This window comes from Antennarius striatus, chromosome 13 (assembly GCF_040054535.1).
Source record: "Antennarius striatus isolate MH-2024 chromosome 13, ASM4005453v1, whole genome shotgun sequence".
NCBI classification, from domain to species: domain Eukaryota; kingdom Metazoa; phylum Chordata; class Actinopteri; order Lophiiformes; family Antennariidae; genus Antennarius; species Antennarius striatus.
In genome coordinates, this window is record NC_090788.1 from 902035 (window position 1) to 924576 (window position 22542).

General features: G+C 47.3%; 2 protein-coding genes across 5 annotated transcripts; one reads left to right on the top strand and one right to left on the bottom strand.

Annotated features, from left to right (window-relative positions):
• Positions 1-439: 439 nt before the first annotated feature.
• Positions 440-16646, bottom strand: clip2 (CAP-GLY domain containing linker protein 2). 3 transcript variants are annotated; one of them, XM_068332176.1, is made up of 18 exons: positions 16255-16646; positions 15338-15543; positions 11975-12462; positions 10992-11116; positions 10556-10769; positions 10036-10233; positions 9855-9958; positions 9713-9773; positions 8628-8732; positions 6988-7353; positions 5488-6006; positions 5354-5411; positions 4191-4274; positions 3405-3561; positions 2969-3128; positions 2695-2883; positions 2096-2155; positions 440-2018 (listed from the first exon to the last, which is right to left on the bottom strand). In XM_068332176.1, the coding sequence occupies exons 2-18, from the start codon at positions 15450-15452 to the stop codon at positions 2007-2009; spliced, it is 3015 nt and encodes a 1004-aa protein (XP_068188277.1). In that variant the 5' UTR covers positions 15453-15543; positions 16255-16646; the 3' UTR covers positions 440-2006. The 3 variants fall into 3 exon arrangements, with proteins under 3 accessions (XP_068188277.1, XP_068188278.1, XP_068188279.1); XM_068332177.1 differs by lacking the exon at positions 8628-8732 and adding an exon at positions 7843-7893 and having other exon boundaries at positions 441-2018; positions 16255-16644; XM_068332178.1 differs by lacking the exon at positions 8628-8732 and having other exon boundaries at positions 441-2018; positions 16255-16644.
• On the top strand, positions 16619-21411 carry cldn2 (claudin 2). Of its 2 annotated transcripts, XM_068332179.1 has the most exons (4): positions 16619-16758; positions 18503-18797; positions 19184-19493; positions 20177-21411. In XM_068332179.1, exon 4 carries the CDS (start codon positions 20185-20187, stop codon positions 21004-21006), a length of 822 nt encoding a protein of 273 aa, XP_068188280.1. In that variant the 5' UTR covers positions 16619-16758; positions 18503-18797; positions 19184-19493; positions 20177-20184; the 3' UTR covers positions 21007-21411. The 2 variants fall into 2 exon arrangements, with proteins under 2 accessions (XP_068188280.1, XP_068188281.1); XM_068332180.1 differs by lacking the exon at positions 16619-16758 and having other exon boundaries at positions 18224-18797.
• Positions 21412-22542: the final 1131 nt, after the last annotated feature.

Here is a 22542-nt window from a genome sequence, read left to right on the forward strand (position 1 = left end):
GAAGCGGCGAGCCCCCCCAGCTAAAGGCTGGATGTGAGGATAAGACCCGACATCTGCCAAGGTTTGAAGGTTTGAATAAACATGGCGGTTTCATCATCGCCGTGACGACGCCACATGAAGGCGCCGCCGCCTCCGCGGCGCTAAATATTTACCTGAGACGGTTCATGATTTACAGACGTTCACTTCCTGTGGGTGGATCAGGGGATGATGGGGGAGCGGTTCAGGTTCGATCCATAGTTGTCCTAAGGGTGGGGGAGGGGTGGGGGAGGGGGAGGGGCTTAATCCCCCACCCCCAATGTTGGAAAACTCTAAACTCGTCCCTCCCCCCAATGAAGTATATCATTGAAACTAAGGTGCACCTTCAATGAAATGAATTTGTTTTGGTCGGACTGTTGCTTAGCAACCCTGTGTTTGTTCATTTGTTTGTTTTTAACATCAGTAAATATTTATTTGCTTTTGGATGAACGCTCAAGTTCAGCTAGCGGCGCCATGGCTAAAGCTGGCCTCTTTTTTACAGGCAAACAAAGAAACTCAGGCCCGGGTGGCCGCCAGATCGCCTGTCCAAAAGTCCAGAATAAAAAAAAAACAGAATTAAAAAGAAATTCATGGGATTAAAAAAAAGAAGAAGAGAGAAACGGAGCCCATCAGAACAAAATAATACTCTGATCGTTAATGACATCATCACAGGGTGGTTGATGTCACTAAGTTATAAAACATCCGGCCCAATCAGAACTAGCTTTGTTAACCGTTTGTCTTTAATCTTTGTAATATTCTAAAATGTGCTTTTAAAAATGAGTAAGAGGCTCCTCCTCCTCCCCTTTGACCTCCACGATGCTCAAACCCCCAAACAGTTGCTGACAGTCGAGTAAATGAAGCCGATCAGGACGGTCATTACACCAGGTGTTCCTCAGGGCTCTGCTGTCGGCCCACAAACATTCAGGCCTGTTTTCACAGGTTTACATTAATATTAATGTTTGATATAAAACGTTAAAATGTAGTTTAAACAAACTGAAGATTTTCTCTCACCTGCTGACAAACTGCAGAAGAAAATTGGGAAAAATTGAGAAATTGTGAAGAGATAGGAAACGGCACTCGAATGGATCCTGAGACTGATTGGCTGAAAGGAATCGGCTGAGTCGTCATCCGTTCCAAAAATCCTGCAAAAGAACTTTTCAGATGTACAGAACAGAACTCTTTGTGAACTTCTAGATACCTGCTATTTTCCTGCGACTGTTATCACGTGTGTTAGCACTTAGCTGTATGTTAGCCATCGGAACGATAAGTGAAAATCAGCTGCATCAAATATTCACTGCATTAAATGTATTAGCGATAAACTCAGATTATCAATAAAACTGTCCTCAACCTCCAGAGATAAACACACAAACGGATTTAGACTGAAATAATTGTGTTTTTTTATTTTTAGGTGGACAAAAAGCTTCAATTTTCCCGTCTTCAGAGGTTCGTTGTCGTTTCCGTTTCACCTCCAGGGTTTGTCTGTCTTATAAACTCATTCATGCATAAAGTCGGATACAGACACTGGAATTCGGTCATTTTAGGCACCAAAAACAGGTTTGGAGTGTCGGGGGTTAATATTTGAACACCACCCACGAGCTAACCGTCAAGACTTTAGCCTTTCTGTCATCAGGTATTAATGAAGGTGACAAATGAGCCCTAAAAAAACAGTCGTCCTCGAAGAGTTTGTCAGGCGGCAATGACGGCGCCCCCTAGAGGATTATCAGCGAGTAAAAAGTAATAAATAAACCAAAAACCAACGTCTCTTCTTCATCAGTTGTCTTTTTCTTCCGTATCCAAATTCAAGCTAGCGGCGACTTCTCCAACGGCAGCCGTCTTCGCGTCCGTCCGATGTTTCATGATTGGCTAATAGGTGCTTTCTGCAACAAAAGAAAATTCACTGGAGTTCGCGATTTTGGTATTAAGTGAGTCGTGGAACGTTCTTTCGTCCGATCGGACGTTAGACCAGTCAGATTCCGTCGCTGGCGCTCGCATCAGTGTTGACCCTGGAAGGACAAGAACAGGACGTCCGAATAGCGCCGGGACTTTTATCACGATCAAAGAGAAACGAAAGGGTACCAACATCTGGAGGGCGGTCCGACTTCTGGAGATGAATCCCATTGGCTGAATTTGCAGCGTGAGCCTGAAAGAGAAAAACGTGTTTTCAGTTCAGTTCACTGTTTATGGTATAAATTTAAGAAAATAAAGGAACAAATATATAAAGAAATAAAGAGCGAGGTATTAAACTATTAATCTGTACGGAACTGATAAGACGGTGCAGTACCGTCAGAAAACATCAGGGGGCACTATAACTGTTCGCATAAGACCCATTAAAAGCTCTCCGCTTTTATAGGTAATAATTAAGAAATGTCAAATGACAGGAAAACCAGCTAGTCCTCAACTTACGAACAAACGTGCTTCACCATATCCGATATTTACTATCTTGCAGTTCCTCTTTCTGCCGCAACCCCCAATGAGCAGCACCTCCTCCTCCTCCTTCTCGTTAAAGTTCAGCTACGTGCCACAGTGGATCATCAACATCAACAGCTGACTCTAAAGGTAAGCTACATGCTAAACTTCAACAAATAACAACTTACAAACAATTCAACTTATGAACAACCTCCAGGAAACAAGTCTGTTCATACGTTGAGGACTTCCTGTTCTATGAACACTTTAACTTACTGGACTTTTATCAGGGTGCTTCCTCATGGCCTGGACCAGCTGGTCGACCTGCTGGTTGTGCTCCAGGGCGTTCCTCAGGGCGTCCTCGGTGCTGAGGAGCCTCTGGCGGAGGCGGCTCACCTCCGAGTCGACGGCCGACGGGTCCAGCATGGAGTAACGCCGATGGTCGGGAGAAGACCTCTCACGACCCTGAAACACAAAACTCCTGCTGGTGAATCTTTCATGTGAAGCGACGATGGATTGGTTTGATTAGAGAGACCAACGTTCTTCTCACCAGCAGGAGAAGTTTTTCACGCAGTGTCTTGATGTCGTCCTGAAGCTTCTGTTCCTTCACCCTCCATTCGGCTTTGTGAACGTCTCTGTTCAGGTCCTTCTCCACGTCCCGCGAGTGACGGTGAGACTCCAGGAGGAGAACCCTCAGTTCATTCAGACTCCTGGAGAAACAGGAAGATACCAGACTCTATTCACCGTGTGAACCTGGACTGTTTCACTGTGTGAACCTGGACTGTTTCACTGTGTGAACCTGGACTGTTTCACTGTGTGAACCTGGACTGTTTCACTGCGTGAACCTGGACTGTTTCACTGCGTGAACCTGGACTGTTTCACCGTGTGAACCTGGACTGTTTCACTGTGTGAACCTGGACTGTTTCACTGTGTGAACCTGGACTGTTTCACTGCGTGAACCTGGCCTCCCCCCCTTACATCCATACCTCTCCTTCTTCAGCAGCTCCTGGCTGATGTGAACCAGCTGCCCAGATGCATCATGGGACTTCTTGGTCATAGACTCCAGCTCCGCCTCCACACGCGTCTTCTCCTTGGCCAGACTTTCTGCTCTCTTTTCTCCGAATCGGACTTTAGCCTCCAGAGCTGAAGTTGAGGAAAAGTCATTTATTAACATGAACGTCGACGGAAATAAAACCTTCGTGCAACAAAATAATAAAATAAAACAAATAAAAATAAAACAAGTGGAGATTAAAAGAAAATCTACAAAACTATTGATAGCAGGATGAATAAGGACAGTTTCTACACTGAAACTGCATTAGCAGCGCTCATCTGTTTCCTGAACGTCGCCCCCTGCTGGCGTGGAGGACTGACAACGACGTTTTTAACTAACTGACTTTATTTCGCTGAAACAAAACGTCCGGCGGTGAAATGAGAGGCTAAAAATCCAAACGTTAATATTTCCATTACAGTTTTCTGCCGTGGAATTTAAAAAAAATGAGCTCATGATTTATTTAAATATGTATGAAAACCGTGGTAATAAGAAGGAAACTTCTTCCCTCGGATTCATTAATTATTCACGCCGTCTTCAAACTGTCGCTCTGGTTCCTTTTGATCCGACAGAAAGACGGGTTTCAGTGTAATAATGGTGAAAATGAACACAATCCTCACGGCGAACTCGTCACGACTCAGAAAAGCTTTTGTTCCTGACCTCCGACAGTCCGTCCAGATTACCCACAATCCCCCACTGTTATTCCCAGGAGGAGCAGCTTCACCTCCAATCTGGGATTTGAGCCCCTCGACCTGCGACGTGAGAGTCGACACCTCCTTCTCCCGCTTCAGCAGCTTCTCCATCGTTTCTGAGGAAGAATCACAGAGAAAGAGAAAGTTTCTAGAATCACCATTAAAACAGTTTTACTGTCCTTTAACTCGTTCATCAGACAAACAAACAAACAAACAAACAAACAAAGATTCTGGAGCCAATCAGAGAAGACAGTCAAGAAAATGAAATCAAACGAAGTGAAGAAATCCTTTAAGTTTAAAATGTTGGAAGTTTGTTTGGAAAAATTCAAAAGAGACAAAAAATAAGAAATTTAGATTAAAGATGAAGAAAAAGAAACTTTAACGTCTCCATGGATGGATGGAGGATGGATGGATGATGGATGGATGATGGATGGATGATGGATGGATGATAGATGGATGATGGACGGATGATGGATGGATGATGGATGGATGATGGATGGATGATAGATGGATGATGGACGGATGATGGATGGATGATGGATGGATGATGGATGGATGATAGATGGATGATGGATGGATGATGGATGGATGATAGATGGATGATAGATGGATGATGGATGGATGATAGATGGCTGATGGACGGATGATGGATGGATGATAGATGGATGATGGATGGATGATAGATGGATGATGGATGGATGATAGATGGATGATGGATGGATGATAGATGGATGATGGACGGATGATGGATGATAGATGGATGATGGATGGATGATGGTTGGATGGATGATGGTTGGATGGATAATGGATGGATGATGGTTGGATGTTGGTTGGATGATAGTTGGATGGATGACGGTTGGATGGATGATGGTTGAATGATGGTTGGAAGGTTGGATTGGTGATGGATGGATGGTTGTATGTTGGTTGGATGAATGATGGTTGGATGGATGTTGGTTGATGAATGATGGTTGGTTGGATGGTTGTATGTTGGTTGGTTGAATGTTGGTTCTATGTTGTTGGATGATGATTGGATGTTGTTTGGATGGATGTTGGTTGAACATTGGTTGTATGGATGTTGGTTGTTTGATTATTGGACTTTGGTTGTATGTTGGTTGTATATTGGTTGATTGAATGCTGGTTGTATGTTGGTTGTATGTCGGTTGGATGCTGGTCGGATGCAGTGGTGCTGACTCACCCTCGGTGTTCTGCGTGAGCCTCATCTTCTCGTCGGAGATCTCGTTGTCTTCGATCACCTGGAATGGGTCACCTGTTAGGGGCGGGGTCTTGACGATCACATGATCACAGGAGGTCTTCTGATTGGCTACTCACGTTAGCGTCGCGGGACGAGTAGCGGTCGGCCTGGACGGCCTGCAGCTGGTTGGCCGTCACCCTCAGCTTCTCCTCCAGCTTCTGGACCTGGACCTCCTGCAGGGCCTGGTGCTCCTTCATGTGCTCCAGCCGCCCTCGCAGCTCGCCGGCGTTCTTCTCCTGCTCCGCCCTCAGCTGCTCCGCCTCCTCCAGCCTGCGCTCCGTCTGCTGGAGCTTCTCGGCGGCGTCCTCCAGCGCCTGCCGGCTGACCTTGGCCTCCGCCTCGCTCCTCCACACCGGGTCCTGGAGACGGGCGGCGAGGTCCTCGCGCTCCTTCGTCAGGACGGCGGCTTCGATCTTGTGTTTGGCCTTCAGGTTCTCCATCTCCAGCTGGTGCTCCATCTTCAGGGCCTCCAGGGTGGCCCTCAGCTCCTGGGCGTCCTGGTCTTGCCCCGCCGGAGCAGCAGGATCCCGACTCAAGGAGGCCTTCAGGTCCTCCAGGGACCGCTGGTGGTCGCCCACCAAGGAATCGAACTTCACCTGCAGGGGAAGAGATCAGGAACCTTCAACCAACTTCTTCTTTTTCTTGTGGGCGTGTCCCGTTAGGAGTCGCCACAGCAAATCAGCCAATCTTCTCCATCCTCCAACTGCCCTCATGTCTACCTCATCACCCTTCCACCAACTATCTCACCATCTCTCCTCTGGATGTGTCCAAACCATCAAAGTCCTTTGGACATGTTGGTCCACCTGCTCCCTACCTTCACTGGAGATCACAACATCATCAGCGTCCATGGGGACTCCAGTCTAACGTCACTGGTTCCTCTCTGGGTATCCTATCCTAGGATTTCTCTAGACCACCAAGATACCTTCTCTAAACTTCTCCAACATCCTGAAGGTTAAAAATCTGCATCTACAGGACTACAAATACTCTTTTCTGACTAGCAGTTCCTTTACATGTAAATAATGCAGTACCTAAAGTGGCCACTGGAGGCTGGGAACAGGTAGTAAAGTAATCCCTCGCTTTATTCCTGCTTATAGATGCATTTTTAGTGGGCAGTCACGTGACACCGTACCCGCATCCTATTGGCTGACGGCATCCTGAAGTGCGCTACGTTCCGTGAGTCTTGGATTTCCTTAAGACACAAAAGTGCTTTAAACAGCCTATCAGAGTGTTTTAAAGGTAATACAGATGGAAGGTGGTTTAATATCAGTATGGGGAGGGGGTTCAGAAACATTTAAATTATCGTAAATAATAAAATAGTTTATCGCTTTATCACGTGATTTTGTTTTTCGTGGGTGGTCCTGGAACGCATCAACCGCGAGTAACAAGGGATCGCTGTGCTTCTGACTAGCAGAGTCTTTACATGTAAAAGATGCAGTACCTAAAGTGGCCACTATACGCTGGAAACAGGAAGTAGTTGGAACTTTCAGCGATTGGTCAAAGACACTTTAAACTGATTGGCTCCAAGACTCAAAATGGAGTACTGTGACCAATAAAATGCCGGTACGAAGTCCGCCCACCTTCCAGGCGTCCATCATCTCCACGTTCTCCTTGCCGGCCTGTTGGACTCTCTGCTTCAGCTCGCTGACGTCCTGGTTCTTCTGCTCCACCGTCAGCTTCAGAGACTCCACCTCCTGCCGACTGGCCGCCAACGCCGTCTCGTACTTCTCCTTGAGCTCGCTGCTCTCCTTGAAGTGTTCGCGTCCCGCCGACGCCAGCTGCTCCCGCAGGAGGAGGGTCTCCGATTGGCCGCCGGACCTTGGAGGGGTGGCGCGGCCGTCGTCGGGGCCTAGGAGCTGAGCCTGGAGGCTCTGGATCTCGGCTTTGCGGAGGCTGAGCTCCTCCTCCAGCTGGACGATGCGACTCTGCTCCTCCACGGTGGTTTGCTGATGGGGGAAAGAGGAATGCCCTTCAGGAAGACCATTGACGTTCACAAAGAAGAAACGGCTAACGCTTCAGGAAACGGGAAATCAGAGGGAAACCTGGCAAGTTCTTGCAAGAACTGCTGCATTCCAGGAAATATACCGTAACAGCAAATGACAACATGGAATGGACGGTGACAAATTGCGCACATTTGATGACATTTGGCAGCGCTTGCTACTAGTTTTGGTTGGTTGGACATTCGTGGTACTCGTGTTCGACCATATTGGGAAGGAGCGTCAATGTGCCACCGTCCAAACATCGGTGCAGAAGCAGCCATTCAGGTCGACTAGAAGCAGCCAAGCAGGCAGAAACCGACCTCCATCCGTCCAGCGGCGGACAGAGAGAACCTCACAGGCTCTACTGGACTCAGTCCAGAATAGTAATCAGATTACAGCACGCAGGAGGAGAGAGAGAATCTCATTGGCAGAGGAGATCGGATCGTTCTGTTTCACCTTGGTTCTCTTACCCCACCTCAGCGGCGCTGCGTCAGGAGTAACCCCTCCCTGTTGGCAGAAGCACATCTTACTGCGGACATTCGTCTGACGGACGACTCGCTGGTCGAAACTAGCGGTCAGGAGCCGCTAGTTTCATGCAGGAACTACTTTTTTGGGGGAATGTTTACAAGAGAACCTCGAGATACGAGTTTTTTTGGTTTCGCGTTTTAAACATAAGCAAATTATGAACAAAACATATTTTATCAACCAATAGACACGCAGATTTTACCTGTTTAATTAATTATATAAGTTATGTAAACCATGATAAAAAATGAAAACGCAAAAGTCACCAGAACACACGAGCTACGTCTTTACTCCACCAGTGAGAACGAGATCCGGTCTCACTGATGTCGTATCCATCCATCAACTAGCGGGGGCGAATCACGACTCGTATCTCAGATTTTCACTCCTATGTCAAACAAAAATATGGACAGAGCGACGGCTCGTATCTCGAGGTACTACTTTCTCTCTCGGTGGGCAGGAGGCGGGCTAACTTTAGCAGCTAACACTACTTTTCAAGTTTTTCTGAACGCTAGAACCTCAACCCTCTACTTTATTAGACTCTAGAAGTTTTATTTGTGATTCTGATGAACTTTTCTGGAAACTTTTCAACCATAAAAATGAGGAAACGTCTCTCAGAATTCCTCTGAGGTCAGAGGTCAAAGGCGGAGCCTGGTTTGAGCAGAGCAGCCCACAGAAGCTGGCGGGGCGGCGGCTGCAGGCAGAGGGATGGAGATGTTTACCCTCGTCTTCTCTAAGTCTCTCTGGAGCGTCTCTGCTCTCGACTTTTCGAGCAGCAGACTCCGCTCCAGGTGGCGAATGTGGGCGTGTTCCAATTTCTTCTGAGTCTAGGACAGAGAGGAAGAAGAACAGACTGAAGAGGAAGAGGAGCGGGAATGAAGATCGGATGAGGAGAGGAAGACTTGGGTCTGAGGAAGAGGAGAAGCTTATGGATATAACGCTACTGACATGCTGTCAAGTCGTTTCTGAGTGTTCTGATTGGCTGTTCATGTTGATCAAAGGTTTGTTTGTCAATCCTTGTTGACTTTAACGATTCAGACTAGTGTCACCACCAGAGTTAAAGTTCAACTGAACTTTAAACTATTAAACTTCCTTCAGAAACGCAAACGACTGCCTGAGAAATTAAAGAAAGGTTTGAGAAATGAAGGAGGGAAATATCCTGACTCTGCATCAACATCTGAAGGGGTTTGTTTGTTTGTTTGTTTGTGTGTGACAAGCAAACACAGGGGAAAACCAGCACTTCCTGATGTCGCCACCAGGGGGTAGCAGAGCATGTTTGTTTACACCCAGCAGCCAATGAGGAGCCTCAACAGAAGATGAATAATAATAATAAAGACAGTAGTAGTTGTGATAATAAAAACGATGATACTAATAATTAAATATTAGTAATGATAATAAAACAATAATAGTGGTAATAAAAGCAATAATAATAATAAATTAACGGCTGAGCATTTTATCTAAATATTCATATACAGGTATTATAAAGGATTTGTGTTATTAGAGGACGTATTATTACTATTATTATTATTATCATTATTTCTATTATTCTTATTACTATTATTATTATTATTATCATTATTATTGACCCGCGCGCGCGCACACACACACACACACACACACACACACACACACACACACACACACACACACACACACACACACACACACACACACATCACAATAAAAACAGTGGAAACTAAATCCCTGAATGAATAAATAAATCCCAAATCCTCTGAATGAAGAGCTTCTAATGACATCACGAGCTGGGCGTCGCCCCTGCCTCCGTATCCATGGCGACCAGACGTACCTCCAGGTCTCCTTTGGTGATGGATTCCTCCTCCACCCTGAACTGGAGGTCCTCCACCTTCCTGTGAATCCACCACATTTAACAAATCAGCACGGAGCAACTTCTTGTCTGACGGAACGCCGTTACCATGACGACCACACACCTCTTCTCCTCCTCCAGCTGATTGGCAAGCTCCAGCTTATCCTTCTGGGCGGAGGCCAGCATGGCGCCGACTTGCTGGAGGCTGCTCTCGTTCTCCGTCACGTACTGCGGACACAGACACGGTCAGCGGGTCATCACGGGGTCACGGGGTCATGACCCCGATCCCGGACGGGCTCCCCCACCTGCAGGTGCTGCACCTTGACGGCGCTAAGCTCCTTCTCCACCTCGCCGATGCGGCTGGTGGCCTTGGCCATCTCGGCCCGCTCCAGGTCGCGTTCGACCAGCAGCTGCTCGATGTGCTGCTGCTTCTCCTTCAGCGCCTCCTGCAGGGCGGTGGTCCCCGAGATCTTACGGGCGTAGCGGGACGACGTCTCCGTCAGCTGTGGGGGAGTCCAGACCCAAGCATTAAAAAAAAAATCACCTCGGATTACTGATGCTGTGTCTGACTGGGCCACTAGAGGGAGCTCTGAGGAGAAACCCACTTAATAAATAGAATATTAATAATGTCAACCAATCTGAACTGACCTGATCAATTAATCTATTGATAAATCTGATCAAACTTTAACCAAAATTTTTTTCAGCAATGGAAAAAATTAAATAAGTTTAAATGAAAAATATGCAAATTTAATGTGCAAATAATAATAATAATAATAATATTGTAATAACAATAATAATGGTCATGTGACGTGGGCGGGGCCTTACCAGTCCAGCACGGCTGGGCCGGCCGCTGACAGACGAGGCCACGGAGCTGACGGAGCTGATGGAGGAGCTGCTGGGGCTGTGGGCCAGAGACGACACCCCCATCGCCACCCGCTTGCTCTTCTTGGCCTTAGCGGGACTGGTGGACGGGAAGCCGATCCGGATCACCTTGTGGATCGGAGCGAACAGCCCGAACTTGGGAAGACACTGGAAGTACCTGCAGGAGGAAGGGAGGACGAAGAGGCTAGCATTAGTTAGCGTCCAGGAGCGGCTAGCTGAGGCTAGCTGAGGCTAGCACACTCGCTAACAAGTGAAGAAAACGTCTGGAAGCAGGAACCGACTCCTAAAAGTGAAAAAGTCTTGCAAACAGGAAGTAGATCCACAGACGTTTCATCCACTTCCTGTCAGAGGAGGAAAGGGCGGAGCTACGCTTGCGTACCTCGTGCCGGCAACCGCCCCGTCGTTCTTCCCCAGAGGCTCGTCCAGTTCCACTCCGCACCACTCCCCTTTGGCGAAGTCCGTCTCCCCGATGTAGCGGATCACGCCCATCTTAGACCCGCCCACCTGGGACGCAGAGGGCGGATATGTTTCAGTCGGAGGCGGAGTCAATAAGGTCGCCCTAGGTAACGCCATTTAAATGACCTCAGATGGAGTTTCAAGATTGAGATTTAATAAATAACTTATGAACAACCTCTAGGAAGGTGTGTTCGTATGTTGAGGACTTGTTGTAATCAGAACGAGAGACGAACCCTTTCATTAAACTAACCAGCAAACGTGACGATAAAGTCCTACTTTATCTGGACTGCGTCCGATAGGATGGATGGGTGACGTGGGCGGAGCTTAGTGGACGGATGGCTCCACTGGTCGATGTGTCGGTGTCTCGTCTCTTAAGTGCTGAAAGGAATCTGGAGTGATTTACGGTATTGATTTACGGTATTGATTTACGGTATTGATTTACGGTATTGACGGATCTGAACCCATCAGTTAATGGAAAGAAACTCGAGCCGACGCCGACGATCGAACGCGGTCAAAACAGAAGAGAAACTGAGAGGGGAGGGGTCAGCCTCGTGTCACATGACATCGATCCATTAATGCGAAGGGAAGCCGGGGGGGAATCGAACCAACAACCTCACATTCCTTCTCCTAACTCATGAAACACACACACACACACACTGGTTACACACTAGATATACACAGATCACCTCTGACATCATCGCTCTTCCCCAAAGCATCTGAACCAATGATGGTGAACCTGGACTGTTTCACTGTGTGAACCTGGACTGTTTCACTGTGTGAACCTGGACTGTTTCACTGTGTGAACCTGGACTGTTTCACTGTGTGAACCTGGACTGTTTCACTGTGTGAACCTGGACTGTTTCAGGTGTGAACCTGGACTGTTTCACTGTGTGAACCTGGACTCACCAGAACGCGGTCTCCCACCCGGAGGTCTTTGTCTCCGCCCCTCTTCACCGAGCCGCTGTCGGACATGTTGGATCCGGACTCGTTTCCTGTCTTCACGGCGCTGTTGAGCAGCCCCTCCCTGAGTGGCACCACCACCCGCTGGCCAGAGGGGGTGGCGGCCTGCTGGGTGTGGGTGGAGTCTGTGGAGAGGCTGTCGCTCCCCTCCCCCCCCAGCTGCCTGCTGAGCTTGGAGGGGCGGGTGAAGATGCCCTGGAGGGGCTGGCACTCGAAGTAGCGCACGCCGCCCACCGACCCGTCGTTCTTACCCACCAGGTCGTTGAGGATCACCCCCGCCCACTGCCCCGGGGCAAACTGCGTCTCCCCCAGGTAGGCGATGACCCCCGGTTTGACCCCGTTGACCCACACCTGCTCCCCCACGGCGAAGTCGCCCAGAACGTCGTCGCCCTCCTCCGAGAGGCGGGGCGGAGTCGCCGACTTCACCGGACAATCTGTAGGAGAAGACGTCCGTCATGTGTGCATCCGTGACATCCGACATACATGAATGCGACGTATTGTACCCCCCCATCCTCCCCAGAAACCCCCCTCCCCCACTGAAGCCTCACACACTGCCTACATTGTGAGAACATCATCATCACCACAACGAACGCCGCCGTTAGCATGCGCCGCCCCCGCCAGCAGAAGTCGGTCGGTGCCAGGCCCGTCTCCCCGACCCCCCCAGAGGGCCCTTCAGGGCCCCCCAGGGCCCTGATGCTCCTGCTTCACGCCTCAACAGCTGCCATATGTTGTAACGCCAGACGCTTTCGCTCCAACGGCGTCTTCAAAAAGGGGATTCGACCCGATGCTAGCTTCACGTTTTCGACCGTCGTCAGCAGAATTAAATTTTATTTTATTAGTTATCAATATTTATTATTTTAAAGAGGTTTAATTCATCAGTTTTTGTCTCAGTCTGAGAAAACTTTTGTCTTTTGCTTCATTTTGAGCTACAAGAACACCAATAGCTGTTAGCCTCTTTAGCGCCGTTAGCTTTATTTGCAACAGCAACAACAAAAACATTGAGAATAAAACAGGAGTGGTGAATCATAGGTTCTCATCCGCTGATTGGAAGTCAAGCCCCGCCCCTTTGTCTACTTTCAGTGTTTCATGACGTTTTGAGAGCTGGGTTCATCACCCGTCACCATGGAAACCAAGAAATTTGGAGGGAAAAGTTGGATGTGGATGTGTCCCATTTCTTAAACTATAACGAATCCGAACTCTGACCTCGTCAGCCGTTGTTTAGCGTAGCGTTAAGTTAGCTTCTTAGCTAAAAGCGTTGGTATTTACTCCGTTTACCTTGAGGGCTAATGCTACATAGACGTCCGTCCTCGCTCTGAGAGTCGCTAACCGGCTCGGTGTGGCGTTAGCGGTAGAACCTGAGCTAACTCATGATTGGGGTTGCCGCGGCAACCAAAGAACGAGGGCAGAAAGGATCCGGGCAGGAGGAAGCCTGGAAACACAGGCTTTACTTTCACTATTGTGTGTTGCCCCGCCCACCGCCGCCTGAATCCCACCATTCATTAGCGGCACACAAAAAAAGCCCCGCAGCCCTCCCCTCCAACCCCTCATCACAACCCCCCCACTTTGATTCCACCCTCTCTTCCTCCTCTGGCCTCGTTCCTCTCATCCGTGATGGTTTCCCTCAAACGCTCCTGCTGTTGCTGCTGGTCTGAACTGGGTTCACTGGTTAGCCGTTAGCCGTAGCAGCTGGACGCTAACAGATGGAGGGGCTGTTAGCTTCATTGATTAGCTTCTGTCATGTGTTCTGCACTGGAGGGCGTTTCACACAAGAAAGGGAGCCGACATCCGACGTCACATCTGACAGACGGGTCGCAGTGATGTCATAACGTAATGATGTCATAACGTAGTGATGTCATAACGTAGTGATGTCATAACGTACGCAGATGACGTTCAAGTCTGCATGTTTCATTTAAATAAACGCAACACTTCTTTAAATAAAAACATTTAATAGCATGTTGCTAAGAAAATTCAGAATCAGTGGCTAGCTATTTGTTGATGCTAATGCTGGTAAAACGCTAAGCTATCTTTATGAAGAAAAACAAAGTTATCTTCACTTATCCAACAGGAACAGGATAGAGACATGCTAAAGTTAGCTGTAATGCTAAGATTATCTTCTTATTAACAGTAATAGTAAGAGTAGTGTTTGATCAGGTGCTATTGCAGGCTAGCCGTGCTAACGTTAACTAAAAATAAGAAGGTCAGAACCTTTACTGTCGGTTGGAGAACGGCCACATGACCTCACAGCCGGGTCTGAACCGTCATTGGACGCCCACTGAAGTAATAACAGATGTTAAACACAGCCAGTGTTTACGCTAACCCTCTGAGTCACACACACACACACACACACACACACACACACACACACACACGATCAGAGGCGGAGACATGCGTGTCATGTTGACAGGAATTCCAGAGGAAGAGGAGGATGAGGTTCTCACGAGAAACGTGGAAAAAGATCTCGAGATTTGAATTCTCGTTTTAAAAATTGTTCAAATTTTCTGTAAAGAAACAAACAAAAACCCCCCATCAAATACATTTTTTTAAATTTCCATAAAGACATTAATAGAAACGTGGCCGTCGTGTTGCGACCACAGGGGGTCAAAGGTCACGAGCCAGGCTTTGACATCCAATCAGGAGCACACAGAGATATCTTAAATTCATTTGAAGTTTGTTTGTTTGTTGTTGTTGTTGTTGTTGTTGTTGTTCTAATCCCTCCTGAAGCCGATCCTAAACTCTTCCAGACTGATCCGAGGCTGGAACTCATCCAAACGCTTCCCTGTGGTTTAATAGTTTACAACAGGAAGTCGTTTGTTTACTCACATCCTGTTTATACACAAAGGATGGAGCTCAGCGCTAACGCTAACGTTAACGCTAACTCTTTTATGTGAAAACGCCGTAGAACACGTTCAGAAACATAAAAGTTACTCTAGCAGAGGTCTGCTAACGTGAGCTAAAGTTAGCCACCACAGATAAAGTAAAGGTAATATAAGCTATCATTGCTAAATTGAGGTTAGCTTTAACGAAAGACTGTGAAAAAACGAAAAAATGTGGCTAACATTAGCATGTCTCACCAGAAGAATGGCCTGGAAAACCACAGTAGCTAGCGTTAGCACACCTAGTCTAAAGAAACACCTAGAAAAACAGTGTAGCTAACGTTAGCATGTTTCACCAGAGGAAAGACTGTAGCTAGCAGTAGCTAGCGTTAGCACATGTAACTTTATTGTGCCTTTATATAAATATGATATAAATTCAGTCTAAAATGAAAGAAACGCCGTCGTCCAATCAGGTCACGAGGAGGAAGTAACTCACTCTCTTTGGGGACAACGGGGCTGGAGGCTCCGCCCACTGAGGTCCGTCCCACCGGGCTGGAATGTTTGGGGCCCCGGCCGGGGATCTTCAGCCCGCTGGACTTCAGCATGTTCATGCTAGCGTAGCAGGTGGACAAGTCCTGGTCCCGGGTGACGAAGGTTCGCGGGTCGGGACTAGAAGAGGAGGGGGGCGTCCATGTCCCGCCGCTGAGGACGGACAAACAAACAAACAAACAAACAAAACACACAGGAAGTCAGGCTTGGTTGGATTGGACCAATGAGAGCAGAGATCTATGCTGATTGGCTGCTGGGTAAATATTGGACAATCCCCTCGCCACTGGTCATGTAGCTAATATTAACATTAGCACAGCTGGAAAAACACTTTTAATACATACAAACAAACAAAACCTCCAGTGGGTGGAGCTAAAGGCGCCGCTGTGCCTCTGAGCAAGGCGGGACCGGATGCTCTCACGTATGACCTTCGGCCTCGTTTTCGTCTGGGTCACCTGTGCCTCACCTACTGAGGCACAGGTGACGTCATGCTGAGTCATCCGACCGGTCATCCGACCCGTCATCCAACCGTGACACCAGCAGCTAATGTCGGCCTTAACATCACATCTGGTTCACATCTGGAGCCTGAACCTGTTCCATCAGACTCATCCTATTGATCCGGATTGGGGGGGGGGGTAAATCTGAATGTCAACGGATTAATTCGGATTAACCCGCTTTTCTGATGGAGATCAGATCTGAACAGAACCAGGATCAGATGATGATCCTGCGCATCCCAACCCAACATCCATTGATCCATTGTTGCAGGACTGCGGCAGCGTGCTCCCCCCCCCGCCCCACCACTCGAACCCCTCCCTGCAAAAAAAAAAAAAAGACATCAAAGCCCAAAAATGGGGAGAAAAGCCTCACCTTCTAATGGGGGTGTTCGGAGTCCGGGGTGTCGGAACCGCCGGCCCGCCTCCACGCCTCCTCCCGGCTGCCACTCCCTGGATGCAAATATGGATGCTGAGCGTCCTCGTGGGTGATCCGTGTCACGGCGGCGGCAGCCCGGTGATGGGTTCGCTCCCGGCCCGCCGGCTGTCGCTCCGGCTGCTGCGGGCGGAGGCAGCGACGCTAGCCGAGCACGAGCGCTCGCGTCCGGCGTGTCTTCCGAGACGAGTCGGCCTCAGAGACAACTTTTCCGTCCTCTCCGGTTCCGGTTCGGTTCGGACTCCCCGGTGATTCCACGGAGTCCCGTCGGTGTTCCCACGGCGGTGCTGGTCGGCCGGGTTAGCACATCCTCCCCGTGACTCAACCCACCGGCTGGACTGAACAAAGGGGCTGGAGCGCGGAGCCTCCTGGGGGAGCGCGGCTCTCAGTGACGTACCCCGTTTGGAGCACCGGAATTTGAGGCGGCGTTCGTGATTCCGTCCGGTACGTGACTCACGTAGCGTGACTCAGCGATATTTCTCAATCAGTGGGGGGTTGTTTATAATTCGGCGTAAATAAAAACAAAAATAGAACAACATTTCTCCCAATAACACGCCCTGTTTAGATCACTGCACCCGGTGTTCTTTATCTTGCGTGGCGGTGGAGGCTTCAACAGGAAAACTCGACCAAGAACAGATAAAAGTGAAAAAATAATACATATAAAATTATATTTAAAACATTTTATCAAAGCCGAACTGAAGAATTGAGTCTATTCTTTTATTATTCTATTTCTTTACACATTAAAATAATTTACTTTTTTTCAAGAACAAGATGAGAGTAAAATTGTACAAAATCCAAATGACGTTTCGCATGAGATTCCTTGAAACCAATTTCAATCCGGATTTAGTCTGTTTACATTAATATATACGATCCTTGAAACACATTGGATGTAAAGAAGCAGGATCTAACCAATCATAACGATCGATAGATGTGATTAGGGTCGTCACGTGACCCCGCGGAGACCATTTATTCTCATATTTGTCATTTTGTGGGCGGGGCTAAACTTTCTCAACAGATTTTTTTTGTAACCAGTTCTGATTGGTTAGTTGAGCCATAACTCCACACAAGCGAACAATACGATTGGTCAATTTGTCTACCGCTTGGCGTGGCCTAGTTTGACAACTTTACCGCGAAAGAGATGAGCCATGATTCGTTTTCATCGTTGTTATTTTCGGTCATCGCCCCCCCGTGGTTCAGATTAAAATTGACCACAACGGATTATTTTTGGATTTGTTAGATAATGAAAAAGAATTTTCAAGGAATTACTCAACATTCATAAATTTAAAAAAATCTCTATGGTTACTTCACAGTTAAACACTGCAGTTTTTACAAAAATATATTTATGATTTACTTTACAGTTACAAATAACAAAAAATAAATTATGAATCTAACATGAATTTAAAAAGTCCTCCGACCCGCCACACGTCCGTGTAACCGACTCATCTTCACCACCTAGTGGCTCCAGGGGGGAACTACACCCGGCTCCTCCCACACACTTCACACAACTTGATGGTTTTAAAAATAAATACTCTACTGACATCAAAACAAACAAACAACAAACAAACAAACAAAACCCATTCAAAGTAGGAAAACTCACCAGGGAACATTTCTCAGAACAGCTGCAACAAAAATTTTCAGTACTACAATTAAAAACTCTAAATCTTTAAACATTAAAGAGTTTATTAATATTTATCAATTGTAAATAAATGAGAGCAGAGAGATTTCCTTCTGATAAGAACTTTATTTGAATATTTTCCAGACGGTATTTATTTATTGATGAGTCATTACTGACTCATTATGGATGAAGTTAAACTAACAATAAAAAGAAATTTATTGCATAATTTAAATTTAATTAAGTAAATGTGTAAAAACTGTTTACATTCTTGAATTATTTTTAAATTGATCTGTTTTAAATGAACCGATCAAAACAATTTGATTTAGCAGTCGCTAATGTGGCTAAACATCTTTTGGTTAGCATTGAGGCTAATGTTTGAGCTGACTCTAAATTAGCCTCCTGAACATTTAATATATTGGTTTGAGATTTTTATTAAAGCAGCAGTTATTTAGCATTAGCCTGTTGGACAGTTAGCGAGCTAACAAAGCCCTGGTTAGCGCTGATGCTAATTTGTCAGATTTGTATTGAGATTAGCATAAAGTTACGTAACCTCTGTTCTTTTGTTCTCCACAGAACCGGCGAGTCACACGAGTCCAGAGAATGGACCTCTGTGGGTCCTAATAAAGGCCCACTGTTCGTCCGCCTGTGGAGAAAACATTCAATCCATTCCACGCAGGGGAAGTGACCGGATTACATGCTAATCCCATTATGATGCTGCTGCTACGTGAGGGATTAGAACCAACAGGCTCCGGCTCCAGGACCGGAGCAGCAGCAAACCGGACCACCGACCCGACGCCGACGGTCCAGATGACACCGGAACTCTGGGAAGAGCAGGAGTCCGGGTCCACCTTCTGGAGCCACGCTAACGGTTCGTAGCATTAGCTCCTGATGAGGATGATGATGATCAATACTAAAATCAATGCTAAAATTTTACCTAATTTTGTGTCCCAATGGTGAATTTAAAAAAAAATTAATTGGAATTTTTTAATTGAATTAAAAAATGACTATAAAAGTTAAAACTTCAAATGGAGCTGATTGGCTGGAGGCCCTGTTGCTCCACCCTGAACAGAGAGCGTACGTCTGTTAGCTTCTAGATTAGCATTGCTGGCAGGAGTATAGATTTTGCTACATTTTACTGTCGACATGATGAAGACGATGAAAATAAAAAAAATAAAATAAACTTCTTTCCTCGTTTCTTCAGGGGGGATTATTTCTCAGATTAATTTTTTTTAAAAACAACCTGTTTGTTTCCAGGTCGGATTCGCCGCCGCCGACCCTCCAGACAATGATTAACCCGGCGGGTGACGGCGCTGAGGCTCACGTCCCCCACAGGAGGTGAACGGACTGGGAGGACTAGGATCCCACAGCAGAGCATCCGACCCGGACCGGAATACGACCACTCATCCGACCCCCCGGACACCCCACTGGATGTTTGTTTAGATCACCCGACGGTCAACTAGCAGCGACCGACGAACCAACACGCCACCGGTGCCTTCATCCTCCTCCTCTTCCTCAGCTAACGGACGTCCTGACCCGGTCCGGCGGCGGCAGCTTCAACCCCCAGGTAACGACAGCCAGAGCTGAGATTTCCTGACTTCACCTGAACGCCTCGTCGGTTTGGAGACTATTTGACCCCCTCTGATTGGTCGATGTGGAGAAACTTTGATTTGTGTTGTTTTGGCAGGCTTGGGGGTGGGGCTTTGTCAACAGACAGTCACCCAGATGAGTTATTGATTATCTGATAAGGAGGCGGACCGATCAATACCACAGACCGAGCTAACGCAGCTAACCTAGTTCAACAAACCGCTGGTGCATGACGCTTCTTTAAATTAGCCTGCTAGACGGTTAGCGGGCTAACAAAGCTAATCAGTTTCTTGTTTGAATAAGCGTCACTATTTAGGAGTATGTCTTGTCACCAAATTAGCATGCTAAAATATTCAGCAGTTGCTAGCATGTGGGGTTAAATTTGTGTTGATTTAGAATAACCAACAATTAGCTCGCTGGCTAAGCTACTAATTTTTGGCGGGAATATTTGTTTGAGCAGAAACTGTCAGTAAGTAAACCAACCAATGAGGCTGCGTTAGCATCATTAGCCTGGGGTGTTGGATATTCTTCTTACATCCAATCACAACTCAAGATCAAACCCCAGTTGTAATTATCTTAAACGTATAATTAGCTTAAAAATGTAGCTGGTAGTAGCTTCGACTGCGCCGGTACCTTCACCTCTGCGCCTGTGTCTCGTCACAGCTGTCGTCATGGCGTCAGCCGCCCTGGAGCTGATGGGTTTCTTCCTGGGCCTGCTGGGAATGCTGGGAACGCTGGTGGCCACGGTGCTGCCGTACTGGCGCATCTCGGCCCACATCGGCTCCAACATCGTGACGGCGGTGGACACCATGGGGGGGCTGTGGATGGAGTGCGTCTACCAGAGCACCGGCACCTTCCAGTGCGAGACCTACAACTCCCTGCTGGCGCTGCCCTCCGACCTGCAGGCGTCCCGCGCCCTCATGGTCATCTCCATCGTTGTGTCCTTCCTCGCCGTGGCGACGGCGGTCCTGGGGATGCAGTGCACGTTCTGCCTGGAGGGGGCGGGCGCGGCGAAGAGTCGCGTGGCCGGCGCCAGCGGCGTGCTGTTCCTGGTGGCGGGCTTCCTGGCGCTCATCCCGGTGGCGTGGACGACTCACGAGGTGGTGCAGACCTTCTACCGGCCCAACCTCCCCGCCAGCATGAAGTCGGAGCTGGGGGAGTGTCTCTACGTCGGTTTGGCGGCGGCGCTGCTCTCCGTGTTGGGGGGGGGGCTGCTGTGCGCGTCCTGTTGTGAGGAACAGGACGGCGGGCGGAGCCGGCGCTACGCCGGAGGGTATCCCTATCCGACGGGGGGTGGGATGCTCGGGGCGGGGGTAAGAACGACCACGCAGACCTACCGCAACCCCACCCTGCAAGTGGGGGGCGTCCACCCGGCCAGCAGGGGGCAGACGCTGGTCCGAAGTGCCAGCGGCGGCTCACGTGTGAGCGCCCCCGGAGTCCAAGAGGGCAAGAAGCCCACGGCGGCAGGATATGACATTACAGGATACGTGTGAGGCCACGCCCCCTCAGCTTCACGATACAGGTAGCTCACCTGTAGAGCGAAGGAAGAGCAGGAGGTGCTGCTCGACGGGGGTTGTGGCGTAAAGGGGAACTGCAGGATAATCGTCAGGTATGGTGAAGCACGTTTGTTCATATCTTGAGGACTTCCTGTATTTGTGTCTTCATGCGTGAAAGAAATAAAGGTTTTGAATTTTGTTCAATGAAATGGAAATTTTAGCAGGTTGGACTTTTTTTTACAGCTTAGAAATAAACAATAAACAAAAACAATCCGATGACAACAAATTGTACGACGGCTTCTGATCATTAACATATAGATTATCAACTGGACTGATCAGTCATGTGATCAGCTGTTCCATGTTTATCCTGTAAATAAATCTATTTTCATGTCAAGAAACTCTAAACAATTTGTTGTTTGTTGATGATCACACCAGTAAACAAGTGTTTATCTGGACCCTTTAAAATAAACACATTTTAAAATAAGTCGTCCGCCGTGACCGTCCCTGAACCGAAGGCAAACATCAGACACACACACACACACACACACATACACACACAGACACACACACACACACACACACACAAACACACACACACACACAAACACACACACAAACACACACACGTGCTGAAACTCTCTCCGGTTGTCGAACGCAACGCAAAACAAGGAGGGGTGTCTTTTACACAAATTCAACCAATCAGAGTTCATCTGTCCCTCCAGGGGGTTCTGGGTTTGGGTCAAGAATCAGGAAGCGTCCAGGAGGGACGTCCCTGAGATACCTCGACCAATCACGACTCTTTCTGGTTGAACCACGTTAAACAAGACAGAAAACAACAGCCAATCAGAGCTGGAGAGGGGCGGGTCAAAGATTTAAACTACATTCAACTTCATGTCATGTTATAATAGAACCCAGAATCACCTGAACCTGAACTCTGCGTCTGATCAACAGAATCCCATTAAAGGAAGTTTAACCTTTGACCTTTACCGTTTAGTTCTTCTGCCATCCCATCAGACTGTGGACGACGTCTGATAATGACATCTTCTTGTTTTTGTCCCATCAGCAGACATTATCCAGAGATGTAAAAGCTTTGGTCTGAAGATGTGACCAAGTGGCGCCATCTAGTGTCCAGGAGAGGAATAACACCTGAACTCCTGTTATGATCAACAATCCTATTAAGGTCAGCGGAATTTTAGTAACAACAAAATTTACAATAAGTGAAATTGTAAAAAAAAATTCTTATGATATAAAAATATTAAACGTGATTCTTCACATTTTCTTCACAATCACATTTAAAATTTTACTACAGTTGAAACTTTACAAAAACCTATGAATACAACAAAACGGAGTAAATTATACATACATATATATATATCTATATATATATATATATAGATATATATATATATATATATATAGATATACACACATATATATATATATACATATATATATATATATATATATACATATATATATATAAAACTGTTTAACTGGCAGAAAAGATCAGAATCCAACGTTTTCTATCATTTG

Excerpts from the sequence above, each read along its gene's own strand:
- clip2 (XM_068332176.1), bottom strand. The coding sequence starts at position 15,452 with ATGAACATGCTGAAGTCCAGCGGGCTGAAGATCCCCGGCCGGGGCCCC. Across the intron at positions 10,770-10,991 it reads GGGGCGGTTGCCGGCACGAG|GTACTTCCAGTGTCTTCCCA; the intron begins GTACGCAAGCGT and ends TTCCTCCTGCAG. Across the intron at positions 10,234-10,555 it reads GGCCCAGCCGTGCTGGACTG|CTGACGGAGACGTCGTCCCG; the intron begins GTAAGGCCCCGC and ends ACTCCCCCACAG.
- cldn2 (XM_068332179.1), top strand. The coding sequence starts at position 20,185 with ATGGCGTCAGCCGCCCTGGAGCTGATGGGTTTCTTCCTGGGCCTGCTG.